The 23,103-nt window shown below is 37.7% G+C and overlaps 1 protein-coding gene across 1 annotated transcript in view; it reads left to right on the forward strand.

Annotated features, from left to right (window-relative positions):
• Positions 1-10,366, forward strand: part of LOC140234029 (CYFIP-related Rac1 interactor B-like) — an 83,561-nt gene extending 73,195 nt beyond the window's left edge. The window contains exons 5-11 of the mRNA XM_072314110.1: positions 1,743-1,985; positions 3,788-3,862; positions 4,448-4,567; positions 6,102-6,181; positions 7,086-7,212; positions 8,313-8,383; positions 9,866-10,366. Coding sequence (XP_072170211.1) covers positions 1,743-1,985; positions 3,788-3,862; positions 4,448-4,567; positions 6,102-6,181; positions 7,086-7,212; positions 8,313-8,383; positions 9,866-9,935 — 786 coding nt within the window. The 3' untranslated portion in view covers positions 9,936-10,366. The remainder of the gene's footprint in view (positions 1-1,742; positions 1,986-3,787; positions 3,863-4,447; positions 4,568-6,101; positions 6,182-7,085; positions 7,213-8,312; positions 8,384-9,865) is intronic.
• Positions 10,367-23,103: the final 12,737 nt, after the last annotated feature.

The following is a 23,103-nucleotide window of genomic DNA, read 5'->3' on the forward strand; positions in this document are numbered from 1 at the left end:
GTATGGGTCTTTCACATCCACTCAAGGAGGGTCTCTCTGGCCCCATTCATACTGGGGCCAAAATTTGGAGCCACCTCACATCATTTCATAAAACTGATTGTTTGTCTGTTATACAAACTGCTCGGGCTGCCCGCTTAGATTATGCCCAAGCAGCTGCCCAGACTTTGTCCTCATAGTAACCGAGTTCCCCTCCTGTGAAAGGCGTGTGCATGTGAATGCCACATTTACGTAGGAAGGCAGATGTGATGCGTGCGAAAATGTGCACATTGTGCAATGTTTATTGGTTGCATTCGGTTGAGTCAGTTGGTTTGCGGATGATGTCCTACAGTGATTCAACTTCCGGGTCGGCAAAAAAGTTGCTTCTTGAAACCCGTAGTGTTTTAACCTGCAGCCGAGCCTCCTCGAGGCTACTCTAGGAGGCTCTGAAACAACCCCGGCTTTTAATAGATGGTGTCAGAACCTGATCAAATTGGATCACCTTTGCCGTATTCTGTCTCTTTCTACTGAGCTAAAAGAATGCTCAAGGCTGCTCGAGGAAGCTTTGAAACCGATTTTTGCTCAGCTTTAATTGGGATATCTATCTCCCATTGAGAGCCTGTACACCCTCTAGGAAATACTGTAAAAGTGGAAATTTCTGCAGTGTTGACATTTGTGCGCATTTTGCGCAACCAGAAACTAGTGCAAAAATAAAAGCATGCTAATATTTTTGCTTGCCATATGTTTCGGTAGTTGATGTTTTGATTCCGTGGAATTAAAAACATGCAAAACTCTTCTTACCCAGCCAAGCGCAAAAAAAAAATTAGTTGTGCGAAAATATCCACTGTTACAGTATTCTTTACTACGCAACTTGCCTGTTTGTGTTCATTTCCTGTGATAATTCAAGGAAGCCACTGGATATATTGCAAAATGTGAGGATGTCCACAGAAAAAAAAAAAGACTCCCCGAAATATGAGGTTACATTCACAGTATGTGCATCCACTTCCATCATATTTCAGTTGTGCTTCATACTCTCATATTGATGTTTAACCACTGCGGTAAAATGTACAATTTGTAGAAGACAAGGAAATGATGAAATGGAGCACTGTAAAAGGAAGTACATCCTATCCAGGGCTGATCATCAGTCTTTCTGGCGTAGACAGACCCACTTAAAACCCACTCAAAACATCAAACCACTTCAGAAATCTTCTATTGCAATAGAATGAAGTGACTGGCATCAACTATTGTAATGCAGCTGTGTAGAACGTTGTGATTGATAATCTGTGGTGTTATCTGCTTGGCCACAACAGCCGTTTGTGTACAAATAGACGTGTGGAAATTTGCTGGGAGGATAATAATAGTGGTAGGAGTCTCTGAAAGGTCTTTACCAAGACAAGCCCATATTACTGTTAGGGCATGAGTAATTCATTGAAAAATGATATTTAGTTGCAAATTTCCTCGGTTCACAACCAAAGTTTGATTTTACCTTTGTGAGATTTTACCTACTGTTTTCTGCAGGCTTTACCAGGCTAGTGTTGACTGAAATTTCATGAAAGTAAAATCAAACTTAGACAAAGGAAATTCGCTTCTAATTAAGATTTACCAATCAAATGAACCTCTTCCATTATATTGAGTAGTTATTCATGGAAAGCATATTCAGTACAACAATGTACTTGACTTGATATAATTATGATGTGTGTGTCAAGCATGACCTCATAAATCCACCACATATATAAATAATCATCAACCTCCCGTCACCCTCCCAGGCCATCTCGAGTCCCAGGGACAACGACCTGCAAGAGAAGGCGTGGTGTGCGGTGTGCCCTCTAGTGGCGCGGCTGAAGAAGTACTACGAGTTCTCCCTGAAGCTGGAGAAGGTCAACCAGGACTTGCTAGGCGCCCTCTGCACAGGGGACGAGTCGCCTGTACAGCAGCTGGAGCAGAAGCAGGCCCTGGCCAAGCAATTTGCCCAGGTTCTCCACTTCACCCTCAAATTTGATGACCTCAAGGTATGGTGTGAAAGGAAATACCTGTTGGCTTTTTTGTTCCTTTTTTTTTTCTTCCCTCTCTCAAATTTGATGGCCATAAAGTATGGTGAATAGGGAAATCTCTGTTGCCAATTTTTTTTTCTTTTATTTTCTCTTCTCTCTCAAATTTGATGACCTCAAGGCAGGGAGGTGCTAGAGAAAGAGAGGCAACTAAAGCTCTCCTTTGAAGTCATGCGCGGCACCGCCGAGAAGTTATGCGTTCAACTACAGGTGTTACCCATGTGCTTTGACAAAAGAGAGCATCAATAATCGGGACTAGCACTCTCACATCTAGAAATATTTGCTCCTACTGCAATTCGCTCTCTCTTTCAATGTGATGGCAACAATGAATTTGTGTACCTTCAATTGGGGCAGCGAATCAAAATGCAGTGTAAAACTCACAATTTTAACAGCAAATAGTTTAAAAACACACTGGAACACGCTTTAACGGAGTACTTTATTTGAAAGATCAAAATATCCCTTATTAAAAGATAGAAAATTAACATGCGGAAATGTGCGCATTATAGAAAATATTAGGTTTTTAAGAGGGCCTGATTTTCATTTCCTTTCGATTTGCGAATTACGAAGAAACTAGAAATACATGTTAATAATATTTAATTCTTTCCTAAACTATTCTTAATCAATTCGAGTATTTCATATGAAATTTTGCGGTGAAATAAAGCTTGTAATTCAACGTCTGCGAACTTCGTCTTGCAACTAGAGCGGTGCCGAGCATGACTTCAAAGCGTAATGGAATGCTAGACATCCCATTGTAACGCCTTGAACCCAAACATGTGTTTGCATGAATTACGAAGAGTTGCCACTCCATATCTGCAGCACCTCCCTGCTCAAGGTATGGTGTATAAAGAAATCTCCTTTGCATGATTTTTCCTCTTTTTTTTTTCTCTGAAAGACAGTTGCAAAGGGAAGATAAACAAAAATAAACAAAAAATCATACAAACTGTAAAACTAACTGTGACAATTATGTTTGATTTCTGTTTATTTCATGTTAATTTGAGGTGTATGTTTTCATTGCCCCTGCTGGCCATATCATTACCCCTGGAAAAATGTACCTTGAAGGCTGACATTTGGAATATTCATTAACTCCAGTATTTGACCTTAAGGTATGCCTGCCTTCCACAGTTAGGATCTTTTGCAATTGCATGACGTCATCATTGCTACCTAGTATAGTGTATGTATGAAGTGCCCACAAGTTTACAGGAATGCCAAAACATGCAAATATACATAAATTCCATTTTTGTTTTCTTTTCATCAAAGCACTGATGGCTGAAAACATTTCATGGGGCTACATCATTAAAAGGCTTACAATCATTTTGTGTTGCAATAAGTACAGATATTGCACCAACAATTTTTTGATACACTCAGCTGCTTAGTTTTTCCCCCACCTCCTCTGCATAATTTGCTGTATTACGTGTGGGGGAATGCACCCTACAAGCACTGCTTTAATATTAGCATTCCTCCCCATTTCTAGCATTTCCATTTACTTCAAATATTCTGTAAACTTATTTATTATTGTTGATTGTGATGTAATTTATGTATTCAAATTCTGTTCAATATTTATGTGTTTCTGTTGGAAATGGAACAAATAAATGAATTAAAAGCAAAAAAAAAAAAAAAAAATTGGGGAGGGGGGTGCAATCATGTAATTGCAGAGTTAGCAATAATCACAGAACTCTTTATGAGGCACTTTCCTTGCACTACATGTCCAGGGCTCTAAAATATTCTGACTGTCTTGTTTTGTTCCACCACCTCTTCAACTGCAGATGACAAATCCATCAATACAGAATGACTTCAGTTACTACAGGAGAACATTAAGCAGAGTAAAGATGGCCAATCAGGTATGGTCAAGTGTATGGACTGGAGATGATTGACCTTTTGCTGCAATCCTGTTGCCTTTCAATCATTGCAAAAATATCTCTCAGCAAAACACAACTGAATGATTTCCAATAAAAACCTGTAAATACGTTTACACATGTATATTGAAACAGTACTTGTCTGTAAGGTATTATAAATTCGCTCCAAAAATATAAATAATGAAATTCATACTTTAATTTGTATTGTGAAAGGGCTTGCCTCGACTAGCCTACTGGCCTATTGGTGGTTCTTATTTACCAACTGTAGTGTCATTTTATGTTTGACTATTTTACAATTTATGCCACGTTTGTTGATGAGGTTATTTGGTAAATTAATTTCATTTCAATTCCTAAGGCAAAATGCCAAGCCTTTGTTAAGGAGAATTGATAAGTGAATAGAGCAAAAGCGAACACACAGAATGGTGGAATGTTCATTTTCTGAATAGATCAGAAGTGCAACAAGAAAGAGGTCCACATGCATGCAAATATTTCACATCAACAAGAAAGGAGTTAACTTGTTTTGCGATTGACTCGTCATATCTTTTTACCTCTCTGTCTTCATGTTCTCAGCCTGATCCCAACTGGGTTGCGGTCAACAATGAGATGGCCAATAAGATGTCCCTCTTCTACGCCCATGCCACGCCCATGCTCAAGACCATTGTAGACTCCTCAATCAAGTTTGTGTCCAGGGTGAGGATTAGTAGTGGTCGCTGTGGTTGTGGTGTGACGGTGGTTGTGGTGATTTAGAGGTTCTAGGGCAAATACCTCCTGGACAATTACCCCAGACCCTCTCCCTGACCCTAACCCTAATCCTAATCATGAACCTAATCCGAACCCTAAACCTAACCCTAACCCAAATCTTTACTCTAAACATTATCACTATAAACCAGTATTTCAGCTGGGGGGTAATTGACCTTGGGGGCTAATTGCCCTGATACAGATTTAGATTGTACTCAAAGATATTTTTTAAAGAATGATTTTTAGAAAAGTAATCCAAAGTGAGGTAGGAAAAAAATTAAGTTTCTTGTAAAATACTTTCTTTTATCATCATTATTTCTCTGATTCATATGGTCATTGTAGATGTTCATTCAAGTTAGTGTCATGGACCCTGTTACAGAAAAGTTGTGATCAGAAAATCAAACATTGGTCTGTGAATACTCAATTTTGATTGGCTGATACCTGACTTACAGTCAGGTTTTTGACTTACAGTGTTTGATTGCTTCATTTGATGCACCAGGGCACTGGGTGAGTTTTCTTGGTGTTTGCAGTATGCTATAAACATTAATTAAAATGAATTGTATAAGAGTATGATGAACTAAGGTTGAAAAAGAAAGTTTGTCTTCCTTTGTTTTATGCACCGGGGCCCAGGGTGAGTTTTGTTTTATGCTCACATTATTTAAAATGAGTTGTGTAAGATTACCACGAACTGAGGTTGGAAAAGAAAGTTTGTCTTTCATCATTATTCTCCATGCAGGAGTTTGTCATATAATCCAAAACCTGTTGTTGTCCCCGCCGAACGAGTTCGAGCAGGGGACTATGAAACGGGCTCCGTACGTGTGTGTGTCTGTGTGTCCGTGTGTCCATCTGTCCGTCTGTCCGTCCGTGCGTCCGTGTGTGATCAAAATGTTCAAAATGCTACTCCTTCGCCATTTCTAACCCGATTTTGATTCTGTTTGCTTTATATGATAGCACTACATGGGGAGCTTTGAAACTTCTATACAGAATTTCAGTTGTGACCTTGACCTTTGACCTATATTGTACATTTTGCTTCAAAATGCTACTCCTTCGCCATTTCTAACCCGATTTTGATTCCGTTTGCTTTATATGATGGCACTAGGTGAGGGCTTCAAAACTTCTACACAGAATTTTGACCTTTGACTTCTTTGACCTTTGACCTTGATTTTTGACCTATATTGTACATTGCCTACAAAATGCTACTCCTTCGCCATTTCTAACCCGATTTCGATTCCGTTTGCTTTATGTGATGGCACTAGGTGAGGGCTTCAAAACTTCTACATAGAATTTTGACCTTTGACTTCTTTGACCTTTGACCTTGATCTTTTTACCTATATTGTACATTTTGCTACTAAATGCTACTTACGGCGGGGACATATATTACGCACCGCGTAATTTCTACTTTTCCTTGTTGTTTTTGTTTCCTCCTTCATTGCTCTTGGTTCTTGAGTATTTGCTTACTTTTTTCTTTATTCTTTTTGTCTTGCAGAACAAGGAAGTGTGGTGTGAGAAGACCACAGATGTTCTCAGTACCATGGCCCAGATCTGCAGGGTTATGATTGATAATCCGTGAGTAGATCTCAGATCCTCTGTTTGTGATGACTCAGAAGAAACCAAGATGGCCCAATAAAAGATGCTTTAACACATTGATTTCATATAATCAGTGATCGATTCATTGAAGTTTTCAGACTCTGAGCTTTCTAGTATTATAATGCTTGCCCACTGTTTTTCTTTTCTTTTTTTTTTCACAATGCCTACCTCAGATATTATGAGACAGCAGTGTAAATAGTCTTCTTTTAGTGTTGACCATTGATAAACTTGTGGGTGCTATCAATAATGATTAGATACAATTTTTTCAAGTGCAGATCGGTACAAACAATTTTGAAATGCATATAAATCTTGCATGCAAGAATTCCTTATGTGCTTAATGTGAGAAATGTATTAGTATTTAAAGGTATCGTTTACCACTGGGAGCAGTGATTTAAAAATGTTCGAGGATCACATTTGATGCATAAAGTCAGTTGTATCACAAAACATCCTATCATACAACAATTTTGCAATAAAGCCCAAAATATAAGGAGATATCCCTATTTTTTTCAATAAACCATGACTGAAGATGTTTTATTCTATAAACAATTTAATTATAACTAGTGTTCACACTTTGTATAGTTAACAATACTTACGTGTGACATTGAGAATACTTATTAACATTTTTACATTGGTCGTTTCTATCCGTAACTCATATATTAGAACTATTTTGAAGCACTAAAGCAGTTTTGTTTCATCTGCTAATCGTAAGTGATGCCATTGAGAGTAAGTGTTATTATTCATATTATTATGAAGACATTAAATTTTGATTTCAGACTTTAGGGGGATGAAGTCATTCCAGACTTATGCATTCATGTTCCAGAATGATACATCAGTGAATGAGCCATGATGTGCGAAAGTGTAATTTGTTTTTTCTCTTTCGCAGGGACTACGTGGCCCGCTTCCAAGAGAGGGACACCGTCCTCTTCTGTCTGCGCGTCATGGTCGCCCTCATCATCCTCTACGACCATGTACATCCAGTCGGCGCGTTCGACAAGAGCGCCCCCATCAATGTAAGCCGTTTTCCTCGTGCATGTGTATGTCTGTTTGTAGTGTTCCGAGAAGTGTTTTGTGTGGTCTCAAATCACTTTTAAAATACTGTAGGCCCTGAAAGTGGAAATTTTACATGGTGTGGAATTTTTGCCAGTGTGGATATTTTTCATGACCGGAAACTAGTGCTAAAGTACGCATATATTTTTGCTCAGTAAATGTACTTCAAATTAATGTCTTGATACTGTGTAATTAAAAATGTGAAATTCATCTCGTGCAAAAAATACTCGCACGAAAAAATCTACTTTTACAGTGTGGAATGATGGGCACTCTCTGGTGTCAGTGTTTTTGCCTTATGATCAAGAAGTCCTGCGTTTGAGTCCCAGTTTTGAATAGCCAACTTAGGTATTCTGTTTCTTTTTAATGCTGTCCCCATTCAACATTGTAACTAGGCAAAAGATTTCTGCCCTTGGATAGGGAATAGAAGTGAGGTCTTGTGTGTTGGAGAGTCACAAGTCATCCATGCAAACCACCCCACTTAATTTCTTGCAAAGCAGGAGGTGCCTCCTTCAACCCCCCCCCCCCCAAAAAAAAAGAAGACAAAAAAAAAAACCCCAAACAAATGACAATAATATTCGAAAACATTCAGTCGATACAAAAGAAAAAACAAAGAAAGTGTGCAATTAGGGCATATTGGGGTATGACTTTTACTAAACATTTGCAAAATATGGGAGTGATAGGGCCTCTCGTTGTTGAGCTATTGCACAGAAAGTCAAAGAAAGAAAAAAAAAATGAAGAAATAAGTTAAGGTATGAGTGCATGTGGCTAAGATACATGATTGTATATTGTGACATCAGAGGCATGCAATGGTGCTAAAACTACGAGTTGATCTTGATCCTAACATAGGAGTCCATGGAAATTTGTGTTGTCAGCCAGGCAATATCCCTTTTTGCTCAAGAAAAATTGCCTGGTTAAACAGCAACAGTGTGCAATGGTACTTTTACAGAAACTGCATGTCACGTGATTAGTAATCTACCAATCGGATGGCTGTAATTTTTTTAACTGGTGTATAATCATGTCAAATGGCATTCTGACTTCTGTCTGTTGTCACCCATTGTAACAGGTGAAAAGCTGTGTAAAAGTACTGAAGGACCAGGAGCCCTCTGAGGTTGAGCATCTTCTCAACGCACTGAGGTGAGTCATCTCTCAGGGGGAAAACAATTCTGGAAAACCAGAAACATTTTACAGCATGAATTTTTTCGCGAATTTACAGCTGATCACCTTTTAACCCGTTGAGGACGAGTCCCGAGTATACTCGGGCAAGCGTCTATGGGAAATGTATGTTGTAGCAAAGTCAAACCGTCCTCAATGGGTTAAGCAGCACAACACTTTTGTGAATTGCCGCCCTGAAAAAAAAAAAATCATGAGTATAATTTCTTATCCAATTTTGATAATTTTTGCACTGTTCCGCAGGAAAGGTTTTTTTTTTCTTTCGCATGAAATTGATAAAATTTTGGAGTGGATTTCTTCTCTAACTCGTTGAGGACGAGTCCTGAGTATACTCGGGCAAGCGTCTATGGGAAATGCGTGTTGTAGCAAAATCAAACCGTCCTCAATGGGTTACGAGATGCCTGGGTTCGCAATCTCTTTTGATAGGTAGCATCATTCAGCCATTGTTTTTGTTGTGCGTTCATATCTTAAAGGAGACCTCTCAATGATTTCCAGACTTTTGCATTTGCACAACTTTGAATTGGTTGTACTGGGTAGAGAGTTTCAGAATTTATAGTGATTGGGATGAAAAATAAGAATGTTTTCAAAATAATTATTAAAAAAATCACAGTGAACAAGGATGACAACATATCAGCTTCATCTTAAAAAAGCATGATTGGGGGCTCAATGAAGCAGAACAGAAGAAGAAAGCATGCATTAATTGTACACGGGTGAACTTGTTAAAGGGATGGTACAGTATTGGTAGAGATGAGAATTGGGCTTTTAACTTTTTGCGAGATACCAAGAAAACACTTATGGTATAGTACAGAGCATACCATTTTAAGAGGAATTCAAAGTTTATTTGATGAAAATCGGGTTTGGAATGACTGAAACATCCAAAACAAAGTAAAACAAAGCGATTGTAATAAAGTGTGGGTCCCACACTTTATTAGAATCGCTCTTTTTTGGATATCTCAGCCATCTTGAAACCAATTTTCATGAAATAAATGTTGAATTCCTCATAGAATTTCATGAAATAAATGTTGAATTCCTCATAGAATTACATGCTCTTTCATATTTCAAAAGAGGTTTCTCATTATCTCACCAAAAAATGTTAGAAACCTGAAATTAGGTCTGAAACCAAAACTATACGATCCCTTTAAGCAAGTGGTATGGTAATGGAAATGCATTGCTACATTTCTGAAATATGTGAGCCTCCTATGTCACCATTTTTGTTCAGTGTAATTTGTTGGGGTTTTGCAAAGTGTTGGTCTCTCTGGTCAAAGACCACAATAAGTTCCGCAAATCTATGCATGGAGCTGTCGATATACGTGCTACATGATGTGAAATCATGAAAATCGTCTGGACTTCCACTTTAGATGCGGAATCATACAAACATAGACTTCCACCTTTAACCTCTGCTCCTCTGCTCCACCTCCTCCTTCTCCTCCTTTTGCCCATTTGCAGGTATAACTCCAAGCACCTCAATGACCAGGACACGCCCAACGGAATCCGGAAAGTGCTGCTTGTCTCATAAAGCACCGTGAGAGTCGTGGACCTCGCAGTGATGCTGTCTCATTTGTGGTTGACATGTCCTTTACTTACTGTTCACAGTCCATTCCTTCCTTCTGAATAGTGTCCAGTGTAAATAGTTCATCAGATGGTTTGCGGGGGAGAGGGGAAAAAGAAATCAAAATGGACAGCGATCAAGAGTACGTCGAGAAAAACTCCTCAGGTTCCGGAAAGCATGTCGGAAGTGCCCAGTAAATCTTTTTTTAATGTACAGAAATAAGTGAAGACAAATGGAATGTATTTATCAGAAGTCAAATAATATGTTTGTCTTTTTTATCTTTTTTTTTTCTTTTGAAATCAGTCTCTATGACATGATAGAATCAACAAGAGCATTGTGCAGTACATTTAATTGGAAAGCTACAAAGTGTTTTTCTTCCACCAAAGCTGAAAATATATATATGCAGTTAAAGGATCATTGCAGTGATGTAATATGTGCAGTTTTGTTAATTTTATTTGTCTCCACGCAGAATGCCAACATTTTTTTTTTTTTATGATTTTTATTTATCTTTTTTTTTTATCTGCTTCTTCTACTTCTTGTTTCTGTCGCACTTCCAATAACAACCAATGATGACAGATACTTGCAGAAAAAAAGAATCAAAGTAGTCAGTCTAGTTTCCGGTTGGAGGTTGTCGGGTGAGTGGAATTTTAGCTTTGCTTCCCCTTCCCCAGCGCTTTGCCACATTGTAGAGTGTGCGCGGAATGACTATAGGTTAGATGGAGTAGAGTTAGTGCCGAGAGTATGCGTGTAGTGTTGAAAAAAAAAAAATACATACACATGCTGTGCGTAGGGAGTGGAAAGAAAAATGCGGGAAACTGTACATATTGAAATGTGGTTATTGCAAATGCCTTCATGCGGAGAGTTACGACCTGTATGCCTCATGTGTGACCAGTGTAAGAGCAGTTAGAGCAGAGATTGACAAAATGATTGTGCAGTGTCTGGAAGAAAGTCTAGTACCAGTTCAAAGTTGTGTAACTTCTGTAAGTTAAAAGGAGAAAAAGGCTATCCATCGGAGACCAAAAAGTAAGTGAAAGCAACTAGCAGGCATACCCAAGTCATTTTAACGCACCTTAATTTTTCCAGTGAGCACACAGTTTGTGTTTGTTTTCAGCTCAGAATAACCTATAGGGTATCCATAGAGCATCAGAAGTGAATAACCTCACAGGTATCCATAGAGCATCAGAAGTGAATAACCTCACAGGTATCCATAGAGCATCAGAAGTGAATAACCTCACAGGTATCCATAGAGCATCAGAAGTGAATAACCTCACAGGTATCCATAGAGCATCAGAAGTGAATAACCTCACAGGTATCCATAGAGCATCAGAAGTGAATAACCTCACAGGTATCCATAGAGCATCAGAAGTGAATAACCTTACAGGTATCCATATATCATCAGAAGTGAGGCAGTAGCAGTCACTGTTAAAGGGAAGATAAACCCCAAGAGCAATGTGGATTGAGTGAAAGCAGCAACATTAGTAGAACACATCAGTGAAAGTTTGAAGAAAATCGGACAATCGATGCAAAAGTTATGAATTTTTAAAGTTTTGGTGTTGGAACCGCTGGATGAGGAGACTACTAGAGGTTATGACGTATGAGTGGACAACAATACCAAGAAAAAATAAAGAAAATTCTACAAAAATCCATTTTTCATGAAAATTACAAATTCCATCAACTTGATATTGACGTATGTTAGGGTAGCAATTATTCCCCCTGCTTTCTGAAAGAGGTTGGTCCATTGCTCTTTCATGATTCTAGAAAAGTGAATTTTTGTTGAATTTCCTTTATATTTTCTTTGTATTGTTGTCCACTCATACGTCATATCCTCTAGTAGTCTCCTCATCCAGCGGTTCCAACACCAAAACTTTAAAAATTCATAACTTTTGCATCAATTGTCCGATTTTCCTCAAACTTTCACTGATGTGTTCTACTAATGTTGCTGCTTTCACTCAATCCACATTGCTCTTGGGGTTTATCTTCCCTTTAAAAGTGATAGAGCAGTAGCTCTTTTCCCAACACTTTTAGGTGCTGAAGTAACTTTTACAATATATTTTTACTTCCAGTCACAAGAATCAAATCCAATCTGAACCCTGTTAAAATCTTCTCCATGGGGGTGCTCTTCAGTCAGTCTGCCATTTCATGCCACACTCGTGTTAGATCCAAAATACGACCATTCAGCCTTCTTCACATGCTCCTTTACATCCCCTTGTTGAGAGGAGTACTGTGGGTAAAGGCGTCTTGAGAATGTATGCCAGTGCTGATTTGAACTCCAAACCTTCTGATTGAAAGCACAGTGTGTCTGACCACAGCACCTCCACTAATTATACAAGTGTATGTGATAAGTGATTTTATCACAGTGTCAACAGAATCATGCTTACAACCCACCCTAAATGAGCTTAATTTAAAAAAAAAAAAAAAAAAAAAAAAACCACCAAAACAAAAGCAAATAGGGGAGGGGGGTTGAGTGGATTATTTTGATTATAAGAATAAAAACATTTGTCATTCTTTGATATGCCCTGGTTTGTTGCCTATATATGACCCTCAATTAAAGCCTGGTCAGCTTTGATCTAACTTTCCTACTAGAAGTGGGCCAAAACCATGTTACCTGTGAGGAGTTATGTATATTTTAGATGAAACTATGCAGAAGCTAAACATCACCTGAGATAAAGGGAAGATACGTTGGAAGAATAATACGGTAAACCTCAAGTAACCTCTGTTTCTCGCATTACACAAGGTTTTGTTTTGTCTTTGGTAGCCAGATGCTTTCGCAGTAAAGTGACCAGAATTACAGATGTGAGAAACTGAGTGGTGCTGTGTCGAGTCGTGCCCCGCGAGTCCCTGTGCACTCTTAATCATGTACATACAATTTGCTGTGGAAATTTGTGACAGGAAGGGCAAGAGAATGAGTCAGTTTGAAATATAATCAGATGATTGGCTGAAAGCTATCACATGACCAGACATTTATTTTGCTGAAAGTCCCGACTTTATTTTTCACCAGGCATTAGCATACTAATGACCAGTGCTAATGACAGTCCCTTTGCACTCAGCTGCATCGCTTGTGTGAAATGTTGCAAATACGGCTGCTGTGGAAATTGAATCATGTCACTGTTTATAAAACAGATAATGCACATTACTTGGTCGGGTGTTGGTATCATTATCAAACCTCTGTATCTTTTTGAACAGTCCAGAGTTACTATCAGGTGGATAATTCTTACTAATGCCCTGTGCAATGTGCATTAACCCGTTGAAGACTTGTCCGGAGTGTACATGTACTCGGGCAAGTGTGTACCGGAAATGGGTGTTCTACAAGGCAAAATCTGCTCCTCCTCAGTGGGTTCATATTTGTCTGTGCTATGACATTGTGGAATGACAATGCAATGTGGTTCTGTAGAATTGCACAGATACGTGAAAGGATGTGAGGAAAAAGCTGTGAAAGAAACATGGGAGAAAAAAAAAATATGTGAATAACTGAACATTTCTGATTGGAAGGATGTGAAGTTGTCATGATGCTGTTTATAAATGTTGGTATATTGGGTGTTTTGTGAGAAAAAGAAAAAGATGCAGACTTTGTATCATAATGTTGTAATGCATTGAAGAATGATTGGTTTATTGAACAAACAAGCAAAAAAAAAAAATCTGAAAAGAAGCATCATGTACAGAAGAGCAATTTATGAACAAATTGAAGAAAATCTTTACTGGTGTGTTCAAAATTATGTACAGTGTTATGTCACAGATGTGGGAATATATTTTATGTGCAGATTAAAAAACAAAAATACAAGAATACTGCAGGAAGTGTATGTTGACTGTAGGAGAAAAAAAAGAGAAGTCAAAACAGAGAATATCAGGAAAGATTTGATTTAGAAAGAAAAAAGAAATATTGAGATACAAATGGTATGCAGCTTGTAGTGAGAATGTAAGAATTTACAGAAAATTACAGAATCGTCATTGATTTGTATATTAGGGTTGTATTCCTACCAATTGCTGATGTCGCAAATTAGTTTCTAAGCTCTGGAAAGATTATCTTCCTTAAAGTGAAAAACAGAGGATATGGTTTTGTTTTTCATCTTTTTTAACCCACTCCTCTTTTTAGGGAGTGGTGTGGAAGAATGATATCCGCTCCTTATTTTGTCAATTTTTTTTTTTTTTTTTTTTGCAGTAATATTGTGGCTTGTTCTGTCATAGTAATGCTAGTGAAGGAAATATAAAAATTGCAGTGAAAATAGGTGCTTGATGTGACTTTACTTTTCGTAGATTTTTAGTTGGAGTCACTTCAATGAATGAAATGTGTCCTCGTTTTTCTCTCTCTCGTACTCAAGTCATTATGCTACCTGTACAAAATGTATGTGAGCCATGGTAACGATAATGATATGTGTGTAGGGCATCGGGATGGGGGGAGAGAAAAAAAAAATCAAATTCCATTTCGTACAAGTGGTTTTGTGTCATATTGGAGACTAACCAACTTCAGATGTATCTTTCTTTCTTTGAAGTCTGCGTCAAACGTTTCAAATTGTGAAATCACACACTTGCTTTTTGGAATCTTCCAGGTGATTGTATATTATTGAGATGCAATGATGAAATCATTTGTGTTTCTGTGTATATCAAAGACAATACGCTCCTTCCTCCGTATGTAATAAATGTTTGTTTATACATTTTGCTCTGAAATTTCTGTCGACGTCACCACCATCTTGTTGCCAGTTTGTTTTCTTTCAGAACAAATGACCTGTGCTTGTAAAAGTTTCTCCCTACGAAAGACCTGTTTTTTAACTCAAGTTGGCCAGATATATTGAGATAAGATGAAATGCAGTCACCTGTAATGCGATCCAGCTTAATAGGACAATTCGCCAGTAAGACTTTGTGTATTTGAGTATTAACTAGCGAGTTAGAGTGCGTTGACATGGTGTTCACATTCTGTTCATGCTATGTGCACACTGTGTTCACACTCTCTTCACACTCTATTCACTTTCAAAATGTATCTCAACGAATGTGAACTTTCTGGCTGGAATGTCTGGTATGGCTACAATGTGTGAAGAGAAGCGCTCTTTTGCCCTGTGGTTTCTAGCCTGCACGTGGTTGCATTCATCTTCTTTTCCATGGCGTCTGGAGATGAAATGTGAGGGACTGTCCAGTGAAGAAATTTAAAGATGATAGCTGGCATCCACAAGGCCAGGCATCAATGAGTGTCTTGAGTAAGCCGCATGTATCTTGATTTCATCCATGAGGAACACAGAAATTTCCTTTTGAAGTTTCCTGTTGCAATGAATTCATTTGGCACCTTTTTGCCTCATTGCAGGAAAAGAGAAAGAATCAACAATTTTGGCACCATGGTATGACAAATAATTATTGAGTTTCTGAAAAAGAGAGAGAAAAAAAAATCTGCGCAGACACTCACACACACAGTTACTTTATATATATTGAGGAGATAGAAATCATGGTAGAAAATGTATTTAGCTGCTCCATCCTTAAAGTTCACAGAGCCATCAGCCAGCTGGCGGCCACAACACTGTGTGATTGGTCGGTCTAGGTGAAGAGCGCCCCCATTATTGCTGGATGAATATCTCACACCCATTTTGAAATGGTCTTTGGATCAATGAGAGGAGGTTGTGATGTTTTATCATTAAACACAGGGCAGTGGACTCAAATGCAATTACCAAAAGGAAAAAACTGATGAATTCTGTCTGTTTGTTGTTTGGTGTGACTTCACCATGCGACCAGGGTTGCTAACTTTTTTCGGCCTTGAGCTTCCAGAATTTAGGGACTTTCTGGCCAGTGAAAGTTACATTAAGAAGTCAGATATCACGCAGATGATATCATTATTTGCAATATTATAACCCCTCATATATCATCTATTAGTCAATTATTTCAATCCCAGTGAAAACTATGCACATTTTTATATTAGTTTCTAATATTGTCATCACTCTTCCCCAAAGCAATTTTCAAGCAATGCATCTGTAGGACATGTAAAGTAGGTTCTCTTGCCCTGATATTACATATTGCACGTTCTTCCCAAGACATATTATGTACTTTGCCACCTACCTGTGGTTTACATCGATAGAGGGCGCTTTATTGTTTTAACATAATATATATTATATTTAAATTACATTAAGAACAAAAATATTGACCAAAAAAAAGAAAAATGTCTGAGAGTTAATATGGTGTATTACTCTGTATGTTCAATATGCCAAAAGGCCTAAGATAATTTTCAGCTCCAGCTGTGCACAGCTTTGGAGCTCTGTTTCGCAGTCCCTGTTTAATATGTAGCTTCTTGAGATTTTCAGCCACTTGGAGCTTATGCCATGGAGTGTGAGAAAAGCCTATGGCACATTTATGACCCAAACATGTCCCTGTGGTTTGCCAAGGGGGCAATACAGTGGTGCAAATCCTCTAGTATTTGTGAGGTGTCTTTCATGTTGCCTTAAAGAATAATAGTGATCAGATTAAAGTCACTCTCAGGATTTCTATTCAAGGGTCTATTTGATTCACCTGGCAAATGCTGCAGAACATATATAATCCATGGAAGTTGTGATTGTGGACTCAAACTTGAATTTCTCTCATAAGCCTCAGCAGTGACTGAGTCCACCTAGAAAGTTTAATTATCGAAGCTATCAAATTAGATTATGTATTGTGATAGATAGCACCTTCCTACAAAGATAAAGCAGTGCTTGTCTCTAATAAGACCAGTAAACGTCATTTAAGTCTCTTATTTGTCCATTACACAATTTTAAGGGCCAAAGAATGATGCATTTTATGATACGAAAAAAAAAAAAATAGTAGTAGAAATACACTTGTATGGAAACTTAATTTCCTTCTTTTATAAAGTGTTGTATTATTTTGTTACTTACGTCACTTTAGATCAAAATCGATATGTTCATTTACTTACAGTAGTCCTTGCTCGTTTGTATTGATTCTTTAGATATGTGTTGGCATCAACAGATTCCACGAACAAATCGAAACTATGTTTTCCACTTATGTCCAGATAGTAAATGCGAAAGGATGGCAGTACACTGTATACACCATATATTTAGAGAGTCTAAATTTTTTTTGTGCATCGGGACTTCCAGACAATTTCAGGAGTGGTTGAATTTGCGATCTTGGAGTACTGTACTGAACAGAGGAATGCATGCGTGCAGGTCACATTCATGTCTGAATCAGATTTAATATTTTCGCATGTTTCTGAATTGGCGAATAACATTCAACTTGTGAAGCATTCAACTTGTGAGATTAGCAAAAATAAGAACCTCACAAAATATATGGCATATACAGTATGTCAAAGGATAGAGATGCTTTTATCTTAAAAAGAGTGTTTCTTGAAGAAGGAGAGATGGGGGGGGGGGAGGGGTAGGAAGAGAGAGACTGAGAGATAGTCTTTAATAACTTTTTCTTGCAGCAATAATCAGTAGAATGTGTGTGAACACACACACCCAAATCCAGCTTATTTACTGGTCCATGAAAAGGTTCTGACAAAATGAACACTATGCTTCCATGTTTTCCTTTGGGGTCAAGTGATCAAATCATACTATCAAAGGGGCAACGTGACTGCGCATGAAAATGGAATGCAAAATTTAGATTTCATGCTGTTAAAAGAGCCACTATTTAGCAGTCCACGGCTGATGGAAGTATAATATACGGGCACACCTTGCGTCCAGATGGTTGCCAGGATGCAACATATTTCGAGGATCAGCTAGAAATGAGCTTGTCTTCAGCCATAGTGAGTGTGCCACATGATGTCTTGGTATCTTGGCAAGTACATGTAGGTCATGTCATTGAAATAGACGTGCAAGGTTAAGTGAATACACTGTACTTTATAGAGAGTTTATTCCACTGTGCATTATGGCTGAATTTATACATTTATTTGCAGTGAATTGTCTTTTTTTTCCCCCCACGATTGTACAAGTGCAGTGTACTGGAGGAAGTGAGCTCGTTTCAGTACCTAATCGGAAAAATGTCAACGCTTATTGAATGATGTATGTCTGTTAATTGTCACGCATATACCATACCAAAGGTTGGAAGGATTTTATATGATTTTCATTTTGGAGTCATCCGGCAATTGTAAATTGTGCTCATCCTATTTTTTCATCTTTGTAAACTCATCATTTGCTTGCAGCACTTTGCTCACCAAGGGAAGCTTTGTGTCTTAAGCGAAATGTTTGATTGTCAAAAGGGAACCTTTACCCCGTGATTAAATGACTTGTTCCTGAAACCGCATTGGAGAAAATCAAATTAAATATTAGTCCATGTCGATGGTGCTTTAACTGCCAGACTGGCAGGGCATTAAGAATCAGGTTTACCATTGGTATCATAAAAGTATCAAATGACAACTGCACCCAATGGAGTTTGTGGTTTACCTTTCATTGTTCAAAAACCTTTTCCTCTAAAACATTGGAACTGCAGTGAAGGGACATCTTATGTACTGCTTATGTAGCAAAGAAACACTTGAAACAAACATTAATATGTGTTCCAGTTGAACAAATTTCTTCGTTTTGTTACTGTCTTATGTGGTGCAGATACACCAAACCACCTGATGTAATACAGGACAATGCAGTATTTCTCAGTCCCGAGGATGTGTGTACACTGAGTTTTGAAGTTTTGCAGTTTGCTTTATCAGGCAGTCAGTTTTCAATCCCAGGCATCCATGCACCAATGTTCTTAATGTTTTCAGCTGACTAGGGCTATGCTCTGTCACAGTTGTGGGTTCAGAGAAAATTAGCAAAAATGATGATTATGCAAATATTTATTCCGTTCTTAGTGTCCATTGTACTGAAGCCATGTTTTCCCCTCTCATCTTCGTGATAGGCTGCATTTTATAGCCCTTTGAAGATTATAGAAGAAGAAGAAGAAGAAGAAGAAGAGTATGAGGCAACATTACGACATTATATAATTATATTTCTTTTTAAGAAGGATCCATCTCTTCTTTGACTTGCCAGCCATGATGACAGGTAGATTTATTACCTCTTCTGCCAGCAAACAGAGCAAAGATCAATAATAGTGATGTTTTAGTCCTCGATAGGGAGCTTTAGATTTTTGCGACGGGACATTCAGAGGGGGAAAAACTTGTTCTGTGCATGCGCAAAATCTCTTATCAAACTCGATCTATTTATAGCCTGCGTCGTCTGCGTTTTCACTACACATTCTAGGTTATTTTTACGTCCACTCAATTCATGACGCAGATCATATGGGGGCGCCATTCTATGTTTTTACGGGTTGCGTATCCACGTAATCTAAAGCTATGTTTCAGCTCGACGCAGGGAGAGAGGAGAACGTCCAACGCACTCGTCTCAAACGTCTGCGCCGCAAGTCTAAAGCTCCCTGTTTACAGACTAGTGTGAGGAACTTTGCACATTGGCAGTTTGCCAATTCGAAATAATCTGTAGCTCTTCCAAACCATGTTATTTGTTTTTAATGTAATAATAATTCTTTATATATATTTTCATGTTAATAGATCTATTGTAATGAGAGTTATTTTTTATGTCACATGCATTCTTTATGCAACTCTCTTTAGGTTATGTTTATGCCTCACTGTTATGCTTATGCACCTGTTCACCCACTGGTCACTCTAGGAGGGCTGACCATGGCTGCACTGGCTACCTGGGAAGAGGAAGAGTGACCCTCCAAATTCTTTGACCATTTGCTCTTGGAATTGTGGCTGACCATGGCTGACCAATTAAAAAAAAAAATCATGTAAAACAAACATACAAAAAAAAAATCATGAGTCAGACCAGAAATTAATTTGTCACTAATGTGCCCTTTCCCTTTAAAATAAATGTACATGCACTTTGTATTTAAGCACATAAACGGCAAATTGCATTTGTTATTTCTTTAGAATAAGGGCACATGTTTTGGGAAAATATTTTGTCAAATCAGGTGTAAAATGATTACACTGTATTCCTCTTGCAATTCCCTTGCCAGGTAGCCCAATAATTATCTATATGCATTGTATGATTTGTTTGTGTTCTTCTTCCTTTTTTTTTTTTTTTTTTTTTTTTTGCACTTTGTAGGGGAATGAATAATTCAATTGTTGTACATTTTGTTACCAAGATTTTGTCAAAAGCATATTACGATGATGTTGCCTCACTATCTGTTGTTATTGTTTTGTTTTTTTTTCTCCAGTCACTTTGTCTGCAGATAGGGACGATTTCTGTATTGTTCTTAAACTGAGTTTGTTCTTTACTCATTTAGAGAATAATACTTGATGCACACTATTACGTTTCATTCTGTTCTTTTCATTTTCGTGTCACAGATTTTTATTTCTCATGCTGTCGATATGTAAAAGCACTCAACACACGTAACTCTTCATGCTTTATGAATTATCATACCAAAGCACAGTCAAAACTTGTAAAAATTGTGATATAGCATAATTTCTGATATTATGTTTTGATTCCTGTGAAAAAAAAAATCACATTTTATTGTGAATATTAATGACAGTTATAACAATAATAACAGTGATGATGATGATAATAATAATGATAATATTGTTATTGCATTACTATCATCATGATTATCATTGTTATTGGCCACTGATATCTTGGGAAAAAAAAGTTTGATGAGCATAAGGACCTTTGTATACAAAGAATTCTTTGTTAAGATATTTTTATCCATTGTCAACATTAAATTGACTCTACATGAATATGTAGGTTTTGAAGTGAATGTGATTTCTAGTGAGTCTAAAGCACATTGAAACGACAACCATACCACATTCACACTACAACATATAGCACGAACAACATAAAGCCTTTTGGACAGCTACCATGTCAGTTATACTTTATTATGACAGCAGAAAGATCAGAGATGTAAATAAGTGAAATTACAGGGAAAATTATACAGACACACACACACACACACACACATACAAGTTATATGAATTGTTAAAGGGACTGTACAGTACTGGTTGATGTGGGGATTCATGTTTTTAACATCACCAAGTGAGATAATGAGAAACCTCTTGAAATATGAAAGAGCATGTAATTTTAAGAAGTATTCAACGTTATTTGATGAAAATTGGTTTTCAAATGGCTGAGATATAAAAAAAAAGTGATGATAATAAACGGCGACAGGCCATGCCTTTTATTAGGATCTCTTTGTTTCACCTTGTTTTTGGATATCTCAGCCATTCCAAAACCGATTTTTATCAAATAAACTTTTGATACCCCTTAGAATTGCATGCTCTTTGACATCTCATAGAGTGGTTTCTGAATATCTTGCAAAACGTTAAAAGCTAAATCCTCACCTCAACCAGAACTGTCACACCCTTTAAAGTTTATGATTATGACAAAATTGCCACTGTGTGTAATTGTAATCTAGGTATTGATCACCTCTTCATTTCTTTTGTACACAAAATGTCACTAACTTTCTTTTATGGAGGTGAGGGGGATCAAAGTAATATTTGGGCACAGACAGAACTTCTTTGCAGGGGAGACATGCACAAAAGTATCAATCTGATTACATACCAAGAATAGGTCAAGAAAATAAATAAATTCTCTTGGGAGAAAACTGGAAATTGGTGGATGTTTTTGTACAAACCGAATGGAGAGTCGCTCAACACCTACACCACATCGCAGAGAGTTGGCAATTTGTCTAACTCTCTAAACTTTAACAGTTGATATTTTTATGCCTCCGCCACGAAGTGGTGCCGGAGGCATTATGTTTTCAGGTTGTCCGTCCGTCCGTCCGTCCGTACGTACGTCCGTACGTCCGTACGTACGTCCGTCCGCATTCGTTTACGCGATAACTTGAGTAATATTGACTGGAATTTTACCAAACTTGGTCCAAGTATAAAGTATGATGGGGCAATTAATCGATTAGATTTTGGGTGAAATCGGCCAAAGGTCAAAGGTCAAAGGTCAAGGTCAAATCATTAAATTGTATCTGTTTACGCGATAACTCAAGACTGGATTCAGCAAATTTCACCAAAATTTGTCTGAGGATAATGTATGATGGGACAAGTACTTGATTAGGTTTTGAGTAAAATTGGACAGAGGTCAAAGGTCAAAGATCAAGGTCAAATTATAAAATTTATCTGTTTACGTGATAACTCTAAACTGGATGAAGCAGCTTTCACCAAACTTGGTCCAAGGATGATGTATGATGGGGCAATTAGTTGAGTAGATTTTAATGACATTGGCAAGAGGTCAAAGGTCATAAAGGTCAAGGTCAAATGCTAGAAACGTTGCTATTTCCCCCATATCCATGCAGTGCCCGAAGGTATGATCTTGAAACTTATTGTAGACATGTACTACTGCATAAAAGATTCTCCAGAGAGAGTTTCATGTCATAAGGTCAAAGGTCAAAAGGTTAAAGGTTAGGTGAATATGTTACAATTTCACTTTTCTTGCAAATGGTTCAATGTATCTTCATGGAACTTGGTACATACACATGTACTGACTGGCAGGGATTTTCTAGGGAATGTAGGGGTCATGGGTCACTAGTCAGGGGGTCAAAGGTCAAGGTCAACTCCTCAAAATTTTACTATTTCCCTCATATACTAGTATATGCAATGCTTACATTATTATTTTTAAAACTAAAACTTGATATATACATGTATTCCCTAATGGAGATTCTCTGAGAAATTTCCAGCCAGAAGGTCAAAGGTCAAGGTTAAGGGTCAAAGGTCAGGTTTAAATGCATATATATATATATTTTATACTGTAATTACACTCTTTCTTCATACCTTGAAAATTACTCAATGCATAAACTTATAAAAGGGTAAGTCAGAAGTCAAGTAAAAGTTCTCAATTCCCCAAATACAGGTACCTGCACTCTTAGACAATTATAGCAAACCTAGTTCAAGGAATGTGAACATTCAAGATATTTCTGACAAACCTGTCATTTCAATATTTTGTCAGTTTTGTGAAACTGTCATAACACATTGTGAAGACATTGTACCATACACCTATTGGGAGAATCATGCATTATGGCGGAGGCATCAGTCGCCATAGCGACATTTCTAGTTTTAAATCTGATTTTCCCCCAAATTTTCACTGATCTACTTCTCTGATATTTCTGTTTTCATAAAAAACAACATGATATTAGGTTAGTACGTATCGCTCATAGCCGGTGCATGTTTACTTTTTTTTTATGCCTCCGCCAACGAAGTGGCCGGAAGTCCGTAAATTGCACGTCCGTAAATTGCACGTCCGTACGT

Source organism: Diadema setosum, chromosome 10, assembly GCF_964275005.1.
Source record: "Diadema setosum chromosome 10, eeDiaSeto1, whole genome shotgun sequence".
In the NCBI taxonomy this organism is placed as follows: Eukaryota; Metazoa; Echinodermata; class Echinoidea; order Diadematoida; family Diadematidae; genus Diadema; species Diadema setosum.